The 17,634-nt window shown below is 39.8% G+C and overlaps 4 protein-coding genes across 5 annotated transcripts; 3 read left to right on the top strand and 1 right to left on the bottom strand.

Moving 5' to 3' along the window:
- Positions 1-284: 284 nt before the first annotated feature.
- On the bottom strand, positions 285-3,399 carry LOC147254973 (acyltransferase PGAP2-like). 2 transcript variants are annotated; one of them, XM_086215262.1, is made up of 8 exons: positions 3,087-3,399; positions 2,832-2,918; positions 2,555-2,624; positions 2,234-2,407; positions 1,883-2,132; positions 1,481-1,587; positions 1,274-1,382; positions 285-923 (listed from the first exon to the last, which is right to left on the bottom strand). In XM_086215262.1, the coding sequence occupies exons 3-8, from the start codon at positions 2,567-2,569 to the stop codon at positions 793-795; spliced, it is 786 nt and encodes a 261-aa protein (XP_086071388.1). In that variant the 5' UTR covers positions 2,570-2,624; positions 2,832-2,918; positions 3,087-3,399; the 3' UTR covers positions 285-792. The 2 variants fall into 2 exon arrangements, with proteins under 2 accessions (XP_086071388.1, XP_086071387.1); XM_086215261.1 differs by having other exon boundaries at positions 2,555-2,630; positions 2,832-3,399.
- Positions 3,400-3,749: 350 nt separating this feature from the next.
- On the top strand, positions 3,750-8,000 carry chrna10a (cholinergic receptor, nicotinic, alpha 10a). The gene is made up of 5 exons (XM_086215260.1): positions 3,750-3,985; positions 4,984-5,129; positions 5,397-5,551; positions 6,447-6,979; positions 7,057-8,000. Exons 1-5 carry the CDS (start codon positions 3,925-3,927, stop codon positions 7,746-7,748), a joined length of 1,587 nt encoding a protein of 528 aa, XP_086071386.1. The 5' UTR covers positions 3,750-3,924; the 3' UTR covers positions 7,749-8,000.
- Positions 8,001-10,451: 2,451 nt separating this feature from the next.
- Positions 10,452-11,403, top strand: LOC147254971 (olfactory receptor 8G17-like). The gene has a single exon (XM_086215259.1). It carries the CDS (start codon positions 10,452-10,454, stop codon positions 11,385-11,387), a length of 936 nt encoding a protein of 311 aa, XP_086071385.1. The 3' UTR covers positions 11,388-11,403.
- A 2,699-nt stretch (positions 11,404-14,102) lies between these two features.
- LOC147254970 (olfactory receptor 52B2-like) lies at positions 14,103-15,053 on the top strand. The gene has a single exon (XM_086215038.1). It carries the CDS (start codon positions 14,103-14,105, stop codon positions 15,051-15,053), a length of 951 nt encoding a protein of 316 aa, XP_086071164.1.
- Positions 15,054-17,634: the final 2,581 nt, after the last annotated feature.

Below are 17,634 nucleotides of genomic sequence, written 5' to 3'. Positions count from 1 at the left end.
TGAATCATACATAACCTGATAAAAATAATTCTTCATAGTATATGAATTGCATAACAAGGCCTTTAATTAATTAATTCCATTGTTTATTAACCCCCCCAAAAAAGTCTGATGTAAAAACAAGCATTTAAAGGAATGAGTAAATTTATGAGTAAACTTGCTTATTTGTCATCCTCCCCAGAGCCAGAAAAGCAGAAAAGAATGCTTCTCTCCCAACGTGTGCCATTCTGTGGGACCTGCAAAAAGCTAGGACTACCTGCTAGCTTAGGATAATGAAGAGCGGTGGGTTTGGAATGCCAACATAGAACCCTCAAAAGTTATCAAATATATAGATCCGCTTCAGGATCTTCTTTTTGTTCATATAAATGGAAATTTAATTGCTCAGACTATATAAAATATCAAATTTAACAACCATATGCCAGTAAATTTCACTGGTCATTTCTTCCATTGGAAAAGGAAGGCCAAGCATCATTTAAGAACTGCAAGTTTATTTTGACACAGTACAGTATGACCACAAAGTTTTCTGTGAATTATACAAACATATTTTCACATTACATGACATACTGTAAGTAGGTCAGTGCACCAACAAATAAAAAAAAACTAAGGCAAATACAGACATGGCACATATTTGCTGTACTTCTCATCTAACATCTATCTTCTGTGGTCTCGTGAACTTTCATTGTGGAAATATATGGAGAAAAGGCCTCCATCACACTCATCCTCTTGAACACAAGTGGGGCTGTTGACAGCAGGTGGAGCAGATGTGCACACAGCACTTAGTCTCTGGGTTTCTAGTCAGAAGTCTTTATCCTCAGAGCATGAAATGATCATGACCTCCCGGCTCTTAAAGTCCCACACCGCTGTGAGGTGGAAGGCCATATTTGAGAACACGACGAGATACTCAAACAGGGCAAAAAGTGTGTAACCTGGTAAAAGAAGAAACAACAATGTTTGAGAAGAACTTTTTTTTTTTACTCACAATTCTACAATGTTTTTAAAAAGACTGATGTTATACATTTTTAGATCAAGTGGTGGGAATGAGATATTGATATTTTAGTGACAGATTCCATCTAGCAAACATAGTAATTATTACTTCAGGAAAGTAGGAGGCCTGATAGCATAGCAAGAAAGTTTGTTTTGCAGGATTGTTCAATAAACCATCAGAAAAATGTACAAAGGGTAACAGCTGACAGGTTCAATATGGTTTTTAAAGGCAGAGCGAGACCAACCACATACTGTCATGGTGGCAAAACCATCAAACTGATCCAATACTTACTTCCTGATTCACAGTACATGTTGTGTTTCCAATAAAAGAATCCAGCAAAAGCACAGAAGGAAATGTGGAGTAGTAAGAAACGTACTTTCCAATGATGGGACTTAGCATCCTCGATAAACAGACACAACGAGAATGACACAAATGTGAGTTGAATTTGATTTTAAATTACAACAGCAAAGAATTCGTGTGAGATTTGATGCGACTTACCTCAGGACTTAAAGAATACTTCTTGATAGCCTTCCATAAACGACAAGTTATGAGCATGTGGATAAGTGAGCTCACAATGAACAGGATGAAACCTTCCTTATGGACAACTAAGAGACAAAGACAGGGGGACATTTGGGTGAGTAGAGGAGAGGAATTGTGCGATTATATTGCAAGAGAAATTCTAACCTCTCATGTACCCAATTTTGCATCAAACTACAAACAACAAAAGCCAGAACACATTAACTTTCCTACGCTTATTATTATTTCTAGTTTATATATATATAAATTCTCTGTATTCAACGTTACAACAAAATAAACAAAAGGTTAAGGAATAAGTTAAAAAGGTCTGCATGGAAACCTCCCCAGTAATAGTGATGAGCATTTAAAATATGAATTACTCACAGTATGTCTCAGTGGATGATACATATGTGAGGAGCAAGAGGCCGAAGTTTTCAGATATGGAAAAGGCCAAGTTCAAGCAGCTGAGTGAATTCTCAGGGACCTTTGAGGTGAAACGAACCCTGTAAAATTTGAAGTAGGTGAACGCCACCAGGAGCCTCGGCGCTGAATGCAGGCCGATGCAGAAGCGCCATATGTAACACTCAGGACTTAGACTTATTGATGCACTGATGGATGGCAGGTAGTTAGGAACCTAAAACAAACAAACAAAAAAAACACCGAAACCTTTAACGTGTCTCACATCAGCATCAAGGCGCGTATCAAGTGATGTGATTTATAAAATATGAACTTTACCTGGCAATGCGTACCAGTAGAGTCCTCAAAATGAAACACAGAGGAGATGAAGACACAGGTTATGAGCCCGAGCAGCGGTAGGCACACGGTCCCCATAACACAGGAAGTGAACGATAACTTGATGACCAGGGGCCTCTCATGCCCCAAGATATTTAAGCCTTGTAGCATCTTTGACTGGGAAAAACAGGAAGAAAAGTGGGGGGAAAAATCTGTCAGTAGTAAAGTGGGATTTATAGAAGTTTGTGAGTGTCATCATATCTCATTCATCTGAGGATACTATCATTTTTGTCACATATTAAAAAGGTGAAAAGGAAGTTTTACCTCACCCTGGTCCATGGGAGGACATCACATGAAACTATAAAGCCTCTTGAGGAGAATTCCAATGAATGATCTTGGACTTTATTGTTGAGTTAAATAATCAAGAGCAGAATTAAGCAGATGTACATTTGCTTCTTTTCAGCCTCTGTGAGTTTTTGCACAAGAATGTTGAATCTCCAGTTGAGTTTATTTTAAAAAGCAAATATTTTCCATTCATCATGAACGCAGTTTTATTCCGCAAACAACTTTAGCCATGCTCACATTTAGATGTGAAGGATACTTTCTTGTCACCCAGTATACTATGAACAAACAGTAGTCTTTCGACATTCAAATTCAACCTTTCCCATAGTCTTATACTTAAAATCACCTAAGGGGGAAAAAATAGAGCCTAATTTGAAACATTCCAACATAACTTGCAAAGATATACACAGCTGACGGTAAGGCACGTGACAGGAAAATGTGGCCACGTCAAATTTCACCGTTGATTATTTGTCAAGGTTTCAAATCTGAATTCTGACAAATGAAACGAACCTACCTCCTCTGCGTTTATTGTAAATCTACCAGCAACTACGCATCGTCGGCCTGTCAGTAACAAGGCTATTACAAGGATATTCTGCCTGTAAGATGGACCTGACTGTTTCGGGACGCGACGAATTAAACACAGATGGGGATTATCCGGCCATCGCTATTTTTACATCCACTAGATTTCAGTCGAATGATCCCAGCAGATGATAGAAGGCCCTGCGGCGAATGCAACATCCTCCATATGCGGTAGATTGCAGGAAGAAAACAACATATGAGAGGAGAACATGCGCCCGGAAGAGATAGAGAGCGGAGGAGAGCACTTGGGGTGGCGCAGCCTATCAAAAATGATGCCCGCACATTGGATCACGTGATTAATAATGAATGAAAACGATATCTCGTGATAATTAGAAACAGGGAGACATCCAAACACAGGTTTATTTGCTGGTTGTAATTAAACTGGGAGCTCTCCACGGTGCTGAACAAAATGCCCCCCCCCCCACACACACACACACATACACATTAACACACATTCCGCCCGAGCGGTTTGAAGTGCTGATGTTGTGTGTGTGTGTGTGTGTGTGTGTGTGTGTGTGTGTGTGTGTGTGTGTGTGTGAGAGAGAGAGAGAGAGAGAGAGGTTTTAATCTGTCAATCCACTGCCCCGCCTTTCTTCACTCTTCCAGCATTAACACCGCAACTCCTGGTAGTCCAGCACACGGTAAATGTGCTTTAACGATCAGCCCGCGTTTTCATTTTGTTAATTCATTCTTATTCTTTTTGTTTTTTTTGTGACTGAATCTTGTTTGTAACTCAAATGGTTTTGGACTTCTAATAACTTGCCTAAGCAAAAATGAAACGATGGGGAATCCAAACTTTGTTTCGGTTGTTTCTTTGTGTCAGACTTTTGCCAGGTACGTTTTTTTTCTATTTCACGGTCTAATCTTGTTCTACAGAGGTTGCTCAAGTTGATACAATTTGAAAAATCAGCAATACGAGAAAAAGGGGGAGAGAGAATTCGTCCATCTATTGTTTTGCATTTCATTTTGCCAATTCGCAGTTAAATTGAGCATCTCTTTTGTGGGGAGGGGGTCATTTCCCCCCTTACACTTCCACATCCCTTCCATGCAAAATGTCTCACACTTGCATCCAGTTGTGCAGGGATTGTGCTGTCATCATAATCCTCTGGACCTTCTGTGCAGCTCTATTGAAAGTGCCTCTGAGTAAACATCTGGATGGTCCAAATCCATTGTTGACTCTGCACACGCGCTTGATAGTGTTTTTCAAAATAAGGTCTGCTCCTTTTTTTTTCCTTTTTTTTGTGTGAATTCATTTAAAACGGTTGTCTTGATAAAATAATGACAAAACAAGAAGACAGAAAAAAGATATGCTGGATATTTGTTGAATTATGAAAGCATCACAGATTTCACAGCGCCTGAATGATTTCCTCTTCCTGTTTGTCCTTGTTTTGACTATTTTACTATTGTGTCCCCCTGCGTTAATCCTTCAATGAACACATGCTTCATTCCACATATACATGCTGGACAGAGGAAGTCGCTGCTAGTACATAATGGCAGATTTGCCTGATCTTGTGGTAAAGCTTTGTAGAAGGTCAGTCTATCCTGATGTCCCCTCGGATCCCTACCACCATCTGTCATGCCTTCACATTTTCTCTCATGTTCTTGCTCTCTTTGAACCGCTGCACACACGCACGCACGCACACACACTCACACACACACACACACACACACGCACACACACATGCACGCACACACATCTCTGGTATTGCTTTGGAAGTCCTTTCACTTGCTATTTAAAGTCACCAACGCTTATTTCTTTTTCTTTTCTTTTGTGTTCCAAATAAAAATGTAATGGTGCTGAATTAAGGGAACTCTCTCTGTCCCTGTCTTAGATTGCCGGTGTGCCCATGGCAAATATGCTCAGAAGCTCCTGAAGGATTTATTTACCAATTACACCAGTGCACTGAGGCCGGTGGAGGACACAAACACCATACTGAATGTGACCCTGCAGGTCACACTGTCACAAATAATTGACATGGTAAATCACCAGCATGTGAGAAAGTAGCTCACCATTCAGAAATGAATGTATCAACATGATGTTAATGTGAAGCAGCATTTATATCACGGCAGGGCGATATGATATCATCACTTACATCAATTATGGCCCAGTTTCATTATCATTTATCTACTATAACATTTCCAAATGTCTAATGTGATGACTCTTTATATGTCCATGTCATTTCTAACGTGTCCCCTTTCTTTTCCAGTTCCATTTTTAAAAAAAATCATTTTCAATGTTTTACAGGATGAGCGAAACCAAATTTTGACCGCTTATTTATGGATTCGGCAAGTGTGGGTTGATGCACATCTTAAATGGAATAAAGATGATTATGATGGACTCGATACCATCCGCATACCTAGTAGTTATGTATGGAGACCTGATATAGTCCTATATAACAAGTAGGTCGGACTGGTATTGGGTTAACTTTTCATTTCTTGTGGTTATTTTTAAATGATGTATGTTTTGTATCAGTATAAAAGGCACAAGCTGGACATTCCTTGAAGTCATTATTCATGGGTGTGTCCGGACCGCTGTCTGTTTTTTCAAGCACCAGTAATGTAGAATTATACAGCCATCAACACAAGAATAAATAGCCAATATTAGAATTTACAATTAGACATTTTTTTAAATATTAAAAGTTCAATTAAAAAAGAGCAAGAGAGGACAAGGTAGAAAAGAGTATAATTAGGCCTCATTCACAACAAATTTGTTCTTCCACGTCAGGGATTTTCTTTTCTTTTTTTTGACCCCAATTTAGTTTTACAGCACCTGAAATCTCAATTGCGCCTCTTGTGGCTCGCAGTCACCAAGGCTCAGAAAGACTCTAAAGCTAAAAATGGTGCACAATAGATGCAGGGACTTAGAAATAATCACCAGTGTTTGCTTTCTGCTTTTTAAGATGAAATTGAAGGGTAAAAAAAGTCATAAAATATGTTCTTGTAAAGGCATGGATTCAAATATTGCCTCCAATGACTTTATACTGCATATGACAACCTGAAAACAGTTGATTGCATGACAATGTACGACACACAGACACATTATGGTATAAACACACACGTTGGCATTGCTGGATTGATATAAAACACAGACAGAACACTGAGGAGCGAGTGCAACACCCAAATATGGGATGACTCTCTCCTTAGCAGGTATACTTGTGCCTTTGAATCCTGATCAAGATTTTCAAATCATTCCAGAGTGATTTGGAAGAATTCAAGAGGAAGAACTAAAATGTAATGAGTGTGATCAGTATTCCAGTAATCAGTGTTTCCAGACGTGTTCACTTTGTGCTTTCAGTGCTGATGATCATTTCACTGGCTCCATGGACACCAATGTGGTGATCCAACACGATGGCCAGATAATGTGGGATTCCCCAGCGATCACCAAGAGCTCCTGCAAAGTGGACGTGTCTTTCTTTCCTTTTGACGCTCAGCAATGCAGGTTTACTTACGGCTCCTGGACGTACAACGGCAACCAGCTGGACATCCTGAACGCCTTGGAGAGTGCAGACTTGGCTGACCTGGTGGAAAATGTGGAGTGGGAAGTTCTGGGTATGCCCGCTAAAAGGAACGTGATTCTGTACGGCTGCTGTGCTGACCCCTACCCTGACGTGACCTACACGTTAAAACTCAAGAGGAGAGCTTCCTTCTACGTGTTTAACTTGCTAATTCCGTGCGTGATGATCTCCTTCCTGGCTCCACTGGGCTTCTACCTGCCTGCTGACTCTGGAGAAAAGGTGTCTTTGGGTGTTACGGTAATGCTGGCACTCACTGTCTTTCAGCTGCTGGTTGCAGAGATTATGCCGCCCTCTGAGAACGTGCCACTTATCGGTAAGAGCGATAAAATGTTTGAAATGTGTCAAAACTGTACACCTGTATGTTGAGGTTTTTTTTTTTTTTTTCAACAGGTAAGTATTATATTGCAACTATGACCATGATCACAGCTTCCACTGCTCTCACCATCTTCATCATGAACATACATCACTGTGGCCCGGATGCCAAACCTGTTCCAAAGTGGGCCAAGAAGGTCATTCTACAGTACATGGCAAGAATGTGCTTCGTTTATGAAGTCGGGGAGAACTGCTTGTCAGCACAGCCGGAGAAACAGGAACCTCCACTTGCAAAGAACACCAACTGTAACATGAACGGCCAGGCCGGACCAACAAGAGAAGACTGTGCGTACAGAATGGAGAGAGGACAAGAGGCACTTGGCTCGATGACTTCTGAGGAGAGAGAAAACATGATGAGTCCTCGCGGATCAATCGGGAAGAACCCCACTAATCACTACACCACTTGGGAGAACGGCGTTTTCATGAGTATGGACGGCAGAGACTCAGTGGGTCCGAGGAGATGTAGGAAAGGAGGTGAGAGTGATGGAGAGAGGAGAGACAAAGAGGTTTCCTGCAGCGCCCTGAGCACCGACAGGATGCTGCTGCGTAACATTGAGTACATCGCTAACTGCTACAGAGATCAGAGGGCAACGCAGAAGAGGACTGGGGAGTGGAAGAAGGTGGCCAAAGTTTTAGACCGCTTCTTCATGTGGCTGTTTTTCATTATGGTGTTTTTCATGAGCCTCCTCATCATGGGCAAAGCCATCTAGCTGGCTCAGGTGGAATGACTCCATTAGCTGCTGTAGATTTGTAAACCTCTCAAGTTTTTGTTGTAAATACACTATTTTTAGATGGACTTATGAAACCACGGAACAAATTTTTTTCCCCCTGTCTCAACAGGAAAACCATAGTTGGTATTGCAAAGTCAAAAGCTCCACTGCCAATAATTCATTGTGTATGGGTTTATTTTTACTTCCGCCCTCCCCAGTAATGTGTGCAAGTTAATAAACTCAGCAGAGAAATGGCAAATCTGTTGGAAATGATTTTTTTTTCCACCTTTGGCTGCTTGTTTTAACAGAGAAATTGATGGATTTGAACATCCGGGATCAGCGAAACACTGTTTTAAAAAAAGCTCAGTGTCTCTCCAACCGCAGTGATGCACACACATCAAGCAACAGCTTAATCTTTATCCAAACAAGCCGTCATCTGGCCTGTTCGAATTAAAGCGGTCCCTTCAGGTGCCTGGCCAAAGTGCAGGGAACGTCTACAAAGTGTCACACCAAAAAAAATAAATAAAAATGAAACAAATAAATATAAAAATACCACAATCATACTGAAAACTTCATTTCAGTATAGTGCCACCAATATCACTTTACACTCTTTCTGCTGGTTATGCTCACCTCTTAGTTTGGAAAAATGAACTTTTTCAGAGGGAGGGGTTTGGGGATAGCAAAATGGAAAGTTAGGTTGTAGATATTTTAAAAAAAGAAAGGCTGTCGCTCATTGTCTCCTTCTGACTTCTTGATCCCAAAAGTTAAATATGTGTTTTTATATTTGTGTGCACAAATGCATCTTTTCAACTTCAACCGAACTGCTCGTGACAAGCTAAACCAGTTAAGGTAGCGTCTACAGCACAAAGCTGATTTCTGCTTGATATTTAAGCCTAAACAATACAACACACAAGGCACAACGATGAACAGAACACAATAATTCAAGAAAACACCTGAACAAATAAATTTGTGTCAGACAAGAATGAAGAATAAATGTTAAAGTAACTGTCCACCATTACACTGCTGTTTAAAATGTTCCCCTGAGCAGAATAATATGTTACTATCACTGACCATATAAAGATGAGTGGATCAAATATTTGTTCAAACTAGAACAGACAAATAATGAGTCATGTAAAAAATGAATTCATTTTTTTTGAGGGTCTATTATCCAGCACACTGAGGGGAAGAAGATTCATGTCAGCACTGCACAGCACAGCGTTGACTTCCGTTTGGATAGCAAAGGCCACCAAAATTCATCAGAGGGTCAAATTAATTATCAGCTCAAGTCAGGGTGGGTTACGTCCACCTCTCCCGGGTGAGCTGATTAGCCTCCTATTGTCCTAACTGCCCAGAGACCTGCTGCGACCGCCTCAGGGTTCAGTTTCAATTAGTCCTTTAACTGCTATGAAATACAAACATACAAGAGTGCAGTTCCAACCAAAGTTTTTATTAGTTAACTGCGCTATTTGAATTATTATAAATAAAACTGTGGATTGATCGGTACACTATTGTTTGTTTTCGATTGTGTACATTAAACACGAACTGGCCGTGCTGTGGTATTTTCGCCTCAAACTTAATCCGTTTAAGTCTTTCACATTTGAACCTTTCTCATGTTTTAAGTGAAGAGGTCAAACGTCGACGAGTGTTGGTGTCATCTGCAAGGCTGCGCCACAGCCTCAGCCTCAGCCTCAGCTTCCTGTGGGGGTTATTAGAAAAACATCCTTCCTTCACAAATAACAATCTCATTATCTCATTACCAACCAGAGGATTACTGATCATCCTGGGAATAAAAAAAGAAACAGTTAATAACATGCTATTTACACACATCTCACAGGGGCTCATTAATAACTGTTTTGACAAGGTAATGATGCACATATATGATGTAATTCTGCCGACATGTTGTCAATCAGGATACATCATTTACTTATTTATTTTTTGTGATAGCAATATTTAAATTACAAATCAGGCAGTCCCAGAAGAGTCAGGAGAGGAGAGACTATATGCATCGAGCATATTGGGTGTCAGCTACAAATGTTGAATGTGTAAAACTAAACTAAACCGTCATCACAAAGTGCTCCTTGTGACTTTGTTTGGAAGAACAATGATGAAACAATGACAGGTCAAATCACATGAAGATATGGATCCAATCCAGTGTGTGTAATTTAGATATTTGTTACACAGCGTCAAAATCGACCCAAAATCTCACTAAACTATGGAGAGAACCAATAGGGGGTTTTTTTTTGCATTGAAGGTCTCGGGATCATTAAGAAACAGCACATTACGCACACATTTAGATTCAAAACTTCAGACTGACATCAGAATAAAACACAAATCTCATCCAATATCTAGGGAAGAGTAGGCCCAATAGTAGGACTCCAGTACAGAAACCAAGACCGGCTCTTGTTTTCGGTGCGATTATAGCAATATAATCAAGAACAAACAATATAACGAAGGACAAAACAATTTTGGTTTTATGCTCTTTTTGAATATTTGTCATCATGTTTCAACAGCTATTATTTTATGATAAAATTCATCCTTACGAAAACAGTGACAATCCCGAAGGCAAACAGTGACGTCAACTAGTTATACTTAAGACATGAAGACAAAGCTGTGCTGGGTGGTCCTCCGCACTACGTGTGTGGCTTCTTCTTTAGACGCCCACTCTGTCTCTGACTGTTTTTCTTATCATTCAACAAAATGAAAATGTTGAATGAATCTTTTTGGATGACCTCTGAACTAAGCCTGGACACCTTTATCATTCCTCTGGGAGGAAAGTATCCCATATTTCTGCTTGGTGTTGCAATTTATTTGTTTTGTATTTTTTGCAACTTGACTCTGCTGATGTTGATCATTCTGAGGAGGAACCTTCATAAGCCCATGTATTTCTTCCTGTTTAGTCTTCCCCTCAATGATCTGATCGGTGTAACAGCGATGCTTCCTAAAGTACTGTCGGACATCGTCACAGAGACAAACAAGGTTTCCTACCACCTCTGTGTTTTACAAGCTTTTTTACTGCATATGTACGGCGGTGGACTTCTGTTTATCCTTGCAGCGATGTCTTTTGATCGTTATGTTGCCATCTGCATGCCACTGCGCTACAGCTCTATTATGACACCCAGAGTCGTCTTGTGTATCATCTCTGTGGTCTGGGGTCTTGACTTCATCTTGATAACATCATTGTTCGTTTTACAGACCAGGCTTCCGAGGTGTAAATCTGTTATTATGAATATCTTCTGCGATAACCCATCTCTTCTGAAACTCACGTGTGGGAACACAGCCGTCAATAACATCATTGGGTTGTTTAACACTGCTGTCATGCAAGCTGTGAGTGTATCTGTTCAGACCTTTTCCTATGTGAAGATTCTGATCACGTGTGTTGTCACAAGGAAGACTGAGGCAAAGAAAAAAGCTATCAACACCTGTGTGGCGCAGTTGGTCATTCTAGTCATATTTGAGATTGTGGGAACATTTACAATTCTGTCTCACAGGTTCAAAAATGTCTCTGTTAACTTGCAAAAGATTATGGGCATGTTAATATTTCTTGTATCTCCACTTCTGAATCCAATAGTGTACGGGCTGTATACAAGTGAAATACGACAGACTCTCCTGAGGGTCTTGAAAAATAGAGTGTCCTTTTGAATCAGAACACAGGGCATTTTGTGGCAGATAGTTTTGTGGTCATTAATTTGTTATATATCTGTGGTATTTATTAATCAATCAATCAGTCAAACAGATGTTATTTATCCAGCGTTTTTCATACAAATGAAATGTAATGCAAAGTGCTTAACAAGAGAAGCCCATTCCACACTGAACACACACCAAAAGCCATAGAGTTGTTAGTGAGTTGTTAGGAGTACTTTGTTGAAATGAACCGATGGTGTTAATAGTGATAACAATATTGCAGTAATTGTATGTAAAAATGTATGAGCAGAAAAAAACAACAACATTTCCATGGAATTGAGCATGAATTTAAACCACTGTTAGAAAGGTTTTTCTTTATTTAATAGGAGCTTGTAAAATAAAAGACCTCATACGTATTCACTGAACTAATTCTGTAAACACAAAAAAGACATTTTGAACCCTTAACATCGGCCCGTGGTGTGATAATTACTACTGATAGTGATGTGAACTGAAAACTGGAGGATTCTGCGTCTGCTGCACACGGTACACCACGTTTGCTGACGTTGTCTGCTAGATACAAGTTTTAAATAGCTTACTTTTAAACGCCTTGTGATGTTTTTTGCTGTGCTAGATTTTCTATGCTATTTCAGTCTCCTTTCAAACTGACATACTAGTCCGATATTGCGTGGGTTCATTCAGAACATTCAGTTTTCCCCACATTTGATCTGATGTCAAAGTTATATTTGTGATATAACTTATAGTGATCAACTGTTGCTGAGTGCAAATAACTTAGCTTACACGAATTACACTTAACTCATTTCTGAATGAAAAAAAAACACCTACTGATATGTACATGTGTCACATACGTTGTGGTTTTCATTGAGGCAGATTAATAAAACTATACTCTGTACTCTACTGCATGCCATTTGTGTCACAACTACTTTCTATATCAGATACATTCCATCCATTCCACTTTCAGAATTTGCTCTTGCACATTCACGATAAGCTAACCGTATAATACAAATAGAGATTATTGACTGGTGAATTGACTGCGATACTGACGTTTATCACCATGAGTCAATTACAACTCCTTAAATAACTTCAACATGTATGTCTCACTGGGAGAAATGCATCCCTTCTATTCTATGAATGAGAGGTTATATAATCTGTATGTACACACAGAGTTAGTTCTGTGTGTAAAGCTGTTAGATTTCATCATGTTGTTCTCTTGGTATCATAAATACATCATCCTTTGTTACTTTGAGCTTAAATAACTCACTCGTGTTTCTCCTCCTGAGTGCTTTTTGCCAGTTGGCACCAAAGGCTGTCAGAGCTGAGGCTTAAACATAGTGTTGGGATGTTATTACATCTTAAATATAACTATAAATCAAATAAGTGTTGCCAAGGGTAACAAATCTGAAAACATCTCCAGCCCCTGTGGTTCGTCTGTGGTTTGGACGGTGAGCCGCATGCCTGCTCCTTATATACTGTGTATTTTGTGGATATCCTGGAACATAACATCCTGCTGCATAAAGCACTGGCACGCAGTGTGTCGAAGGATCCCGGCAGACATCTAATTCCAACGGCACTTGGTGGCCTCAGTGCGCCAAAAGTTGACTGCGTCTAAAGCCCAAAACTGATTTCCTTGAATGGATTGTGTCATGAGGCTGTATTGGATAGAAGATTTTAACATGCAGCGATAGCTCACATACACACAGGTTCAGGGGTAGTTCAGCTTTTGTGAAACATCTAGCCCTTTTTAAACATTGTTCAATTAGTCAAAGGCTATTTAGCCTCGAATTTTCTCTTTGGATCTAGAGAGAAATTAACGATTGATTTCAATACTTTTACAGCACCAAACAAATTGTTTCAGTATTGAATGATGGGCTGTCATTCATTACCAATTCAAAAGATCTCGGTCCCTCCCTGTACAACAGCACACAACCAATCCTCCTGCTAGTACTTTTCAATACTTTTATAATAGTTCTAAGCTGCTCCATCAACTCCTAAAGACACTACAAGGTAGTTGAAAGTAGTAGCAGATACAACAGATTAAACACAGCAATCTAACAATGACTGGAAGTTGTCCTTCTTTGAAAATGAAAAGACTAAATAGGAAGGTAGTGGAGATTCAAAAGAGGGCGGGTCGGAATCAAGTGAATACTGTACTGACACTGCCAGCCGACGACCGCTCTGGGTGAAAAAATGAAAGTGTCATTTAATTTGGTTGGAGTAGATTGTGATCAGTAGCCTATTTTTAAAAAAAAAAATGGAACCGTTGGATGATACACAGTCCAAAATGACTCAAGTCGTTTATCGAACTACAAATTAAAGATTAATACATTACACTTACGTCCAATTCATATATCTACCATCCCGGGGGGGGGGGGGGGGGGGGGGGGGGGTTGTGTCTCATGATTAAAAGTGTCAGGAAACTTTGCATCGTGAAAGAGATTCACTAGCGATTTCTGTGTGGCAGCATCAACTTGGTGTTGTGCTGTTGAGTCTCGTGGGTCATTGCTGGTGCCAATAAAAAGCAGCGACGTGTTCGTGACACCCTGGTGAGAGTGAGACAACACACTGCAACAGGTGAGGAGAACAGTGGCGCTTTTGAATGTGTCGCTCTTGATCTCAAATTACTTGTTAACAATCACATTTCTGTCCTTTACAGATCCTTCGTCTCTCAGCGAGAGTTTTATTCAAACAGAGAAAGCAACAACATTATAAATAAATATGTACCCAAATGTATCTTCAAGTAACCTACTAACGCTTGAGTCCTTGGCTTTGCCTGCTGTTTATATTTACCCAGCATTTATATTTGGAACAATTACCTATTTGATTATTGTTATTTGCAATTTATCTGTATTTCTATCTATTGCTATGACTAAAAAGCTCCATAAGCCCATGTTTCTGTTGCTGTTCAACCTACCCATCAGTGACATGGTGGGTGCTACAGCTTTTTTTCCTCACTTTGTCTCCAGCATCTTGACACAGAACAGACAGATGTCCTACTCTGCATGTATGACTCAGGGTTTTTTGATTCACTTTTATGGCTCCGCAAACCTGCTGATTTTGAGCGCCATGTCGTACGACCGATATATTGCCATATGTTGTCCTTTACAATATAACGCTATCTTAACTCCACACAGACTTGCTAAAATCATTTCTTCAATATGGATTTTGAGCTTCTCAATAATGTTTGTATTATTTATGCTTCTCGCGCGCTTTAAAATTTGCAGGACAAATTTAGTGGATTTGTACTGTAACAATCCATCTTTACTGAAACTAGTTTGTGATGACACCAGGGTGAACAACTACTATGGATTAAGTTTTATAGTCTTCTTACAAGGTGGGTCACTGGCGATAATAGCATACACGTATATGCAGATTCTGCGAACGTGTGTCATGGGTAATAATTTGGACACGCGCAGAAAAGCCATTCAGACATGTGGCACACATTTAGTTGTTTTCCTGACCCTGCAAGTTAATACTTTAATCACACTTCTTTCTCACAGATCTGAGAGGGCGTCTCCATTCTTAAGAAGGAGTCTTGGCCTGTCAGTTTTAATATTTCCCCCTTTTCTTGACCCGATTATATACGGGATAAAAATCACAGAGCTGAAGCAGACCATAGTGCTGTTCCTTAAAGGAAATTCATGTCGAAAAAACACTGTAACACTTTGAGTTTAAACTAGATTATCATGTCCAGGATTAAATGCAGTATGAGCAACAGCTCAGGGATCTTACATGCATCAAACAAAAGTGATGCATTTTATGTATAGTCTTGTTTTATTTTATTTTCTCATTTTCAACTCTATAAACATTGATAACTTAAAACATCAGAAGCTTTATTCTGTTGAAAATCTCTGGTCATATTCTATCCTGAGGTTGCTTTTCTACGTTGATGTGGTCAAGGAAAGAATGTTGGGAGCAAATGACTGTCTGAATGAATAATAATATTGACTGATCCTTCCAAAACTGCTGAACACATAATAATATAATAATTTCACACGTCTGTAAACATGTAGTCATGATTCAGTCATGATGGGATATGGATTCACTTGGAAATAAACATTTATGTGTATCAATTGTATTGAAACAAATATTCTCTTCATCCATCCATCCATCCATTTTCTTCCACTTCTCCTGTCAAGGGTCGCGGGGAGGCTGGAGCCTATCCCAGCAGGCTTCAGGCGAGAGGCAGGGTTCATTCACCCTGGACAGGTCACCAGTCCATCACAGGGCCAACACATAGAGACAGACAACCATTCACACTCACAGTCACACCTACAGTCAATTTAGAGTATCAATCAGCCTCGTCCCCTCTTTATGTCTTTGGACTGTGGGAGGAAACTGGAGTACCAGAGAGAACCCACGCAGGAACAGGGAGAACATGGAGACTCCACACAGAAAGATCCTGTGCTGGAGCCGGGGCTCAAAACCTTCTTGCCGTGAGGCCACAGTGCTGACCACTGCACCACCAGGCCGCCCATATTCGCTTCAATGTATGGATATTTTTTTTCTGAATTTTGCACTGAAGCTATTTAGCAGAAAGAGTGAAATTGTTTTCAGGTTTCATTTACAGTATGTTGGTTTTGGTTTTTGATATCTGTATGAGGAAATAGGGGGTGAAACCTAATAAACCTAATAAAGATTTTGAACTGTGAACTGAACTGTTGTCCATACTAATTGCGTTAATGATGAAAAACTATTCAGTCAGTGTGATTCAGTTCATTACAAGTGCTGTGCACTTTGATAGCAAATGTTGGGATGCGGTTTGAAAGAATGTGTATATTCAATTTGAATGCTAACATAAGGTTTAAGTAAAGCTTGCTCCTACTCTGGCATTTTAAGGAGGAAGTGGAGGTAAGGAGCCAAAGAAGAAATGGAGGGTCTCTCAGAGTACTGAGGGATTGTGGGTATTGTGGTTTGTACTCTGTTCAGCTGATGAGTAATGGTGCTTTATTTTCCATTGATTGCAATAGCTTACAAATGTAATTTTTGGAGATGGAATGTGAAAAAGTGTAGAATTCTATCTACCATGATATTAAAATTTGTCTTTTTTTATGGTCATTGAAGATTTTTTCAGAATTCATTTTGCAGACGTTGTTCACGTCAGTGTTTACGCTGTTCGCTGCTCATTAATTTCACTTAAGGGTGGGGAAAGTAGGAAAGGAAGGTTAGGAAATGCCTCCACCAATGCTGTACAGTCCGCTAAATCCTTATCTTGGTTAATAATATTGGTTTTAGTTGGATTATTATTGTGTACAACACAGCAGCAACTATGTATTAAGTTTTCACCCTCACCTTCTAAACATTTAACTGATTCTCCTGAACATCAACAACCTGATACTGTCAGCTCCTCAGCTCTCTTCCTACGAGTCATCAAAGAAACACTGAGTAGTAGCAAGATGCCGCAGTACTCAGCATGAACGCCCACACTTCTTCTTTTTATCCACATCTATCCAGGAGCTGCAGTGTTCACTCTCACTGCGTAGGTACATGACCGTGCGTTGCCCTTTTCATTACCCACATTCTGACATCACTGTTGTATGGGTGGGCAGACAACTCGCCGGCCAGGACACGCAATCACTAAACACATGTGTGGATAAATATAAACGCATCTCCACGCTGGCCTGCATGGGAATGTCTCAGTGTCCAATCAGAGCTTGCTATCATCACCAAACGTCTACCTCTGTGACTGGAATTAGGATAAAGAGTTGAGGATGGACGTATGGACAGATAACCGTAAACATCTCTCAATCTGAATTAACCATCATCCCATTTGAAAACTGTGGATCCTGGTATACATGCGTTTCAAACTATGCATACATAAGCAATAGAAAATCCCATAAAACTTCCATAACTGAGAAAAAACAAAAACAGAATGAAGTGCATTTGTCATAAGGCGTATTCTCATGAGAATGTGCTTCGTTTTTGCTATAGGTCTCTATAGAGTATTGCAGGTATGACGTATTTATTTTCGGTCAACCTGGACATTAAAATGGCAATGAACGAGAACCATTCAATCTTTGCTACATAGTGAAGCCCTCCATAAATGAGCACCTCCTTCATGACACCTGAAGCAAAAGTACAATTGTTACTGGCGCAAAGCTAACATGCTATGAATGAAAAACCACCATATATGATGGATGGATGATTAGAAACCATTGTCATGTCCATTCAAATACAAGTCACGTCTTTTAAAATGTGTTAAAATTCTACATCGTAGCAGGAGAAGCATCATTCTTACACTCACCCAATT

This window comes from Aulostomus chinensis, chromosome 10, assembly GCF_037954235.1.
Source record: "Aulostomus chinensis isolate RoL2024-O1b breed Wild chromosome 10, RoL_Achi_v1.0, whole genome shotgun sequence".
Taxonomy (NCBI): Eukaryota; Metazoa; Chordata; class Actinopteri; order Syngnathiformes; family Aulostomidae; genus Aulostomus; species Aulostomus chinensis.
Note: the sequence above shows the minus strand (reverse complement) of the source record. Positions and strands in the feature narration are given on the sequence as shown.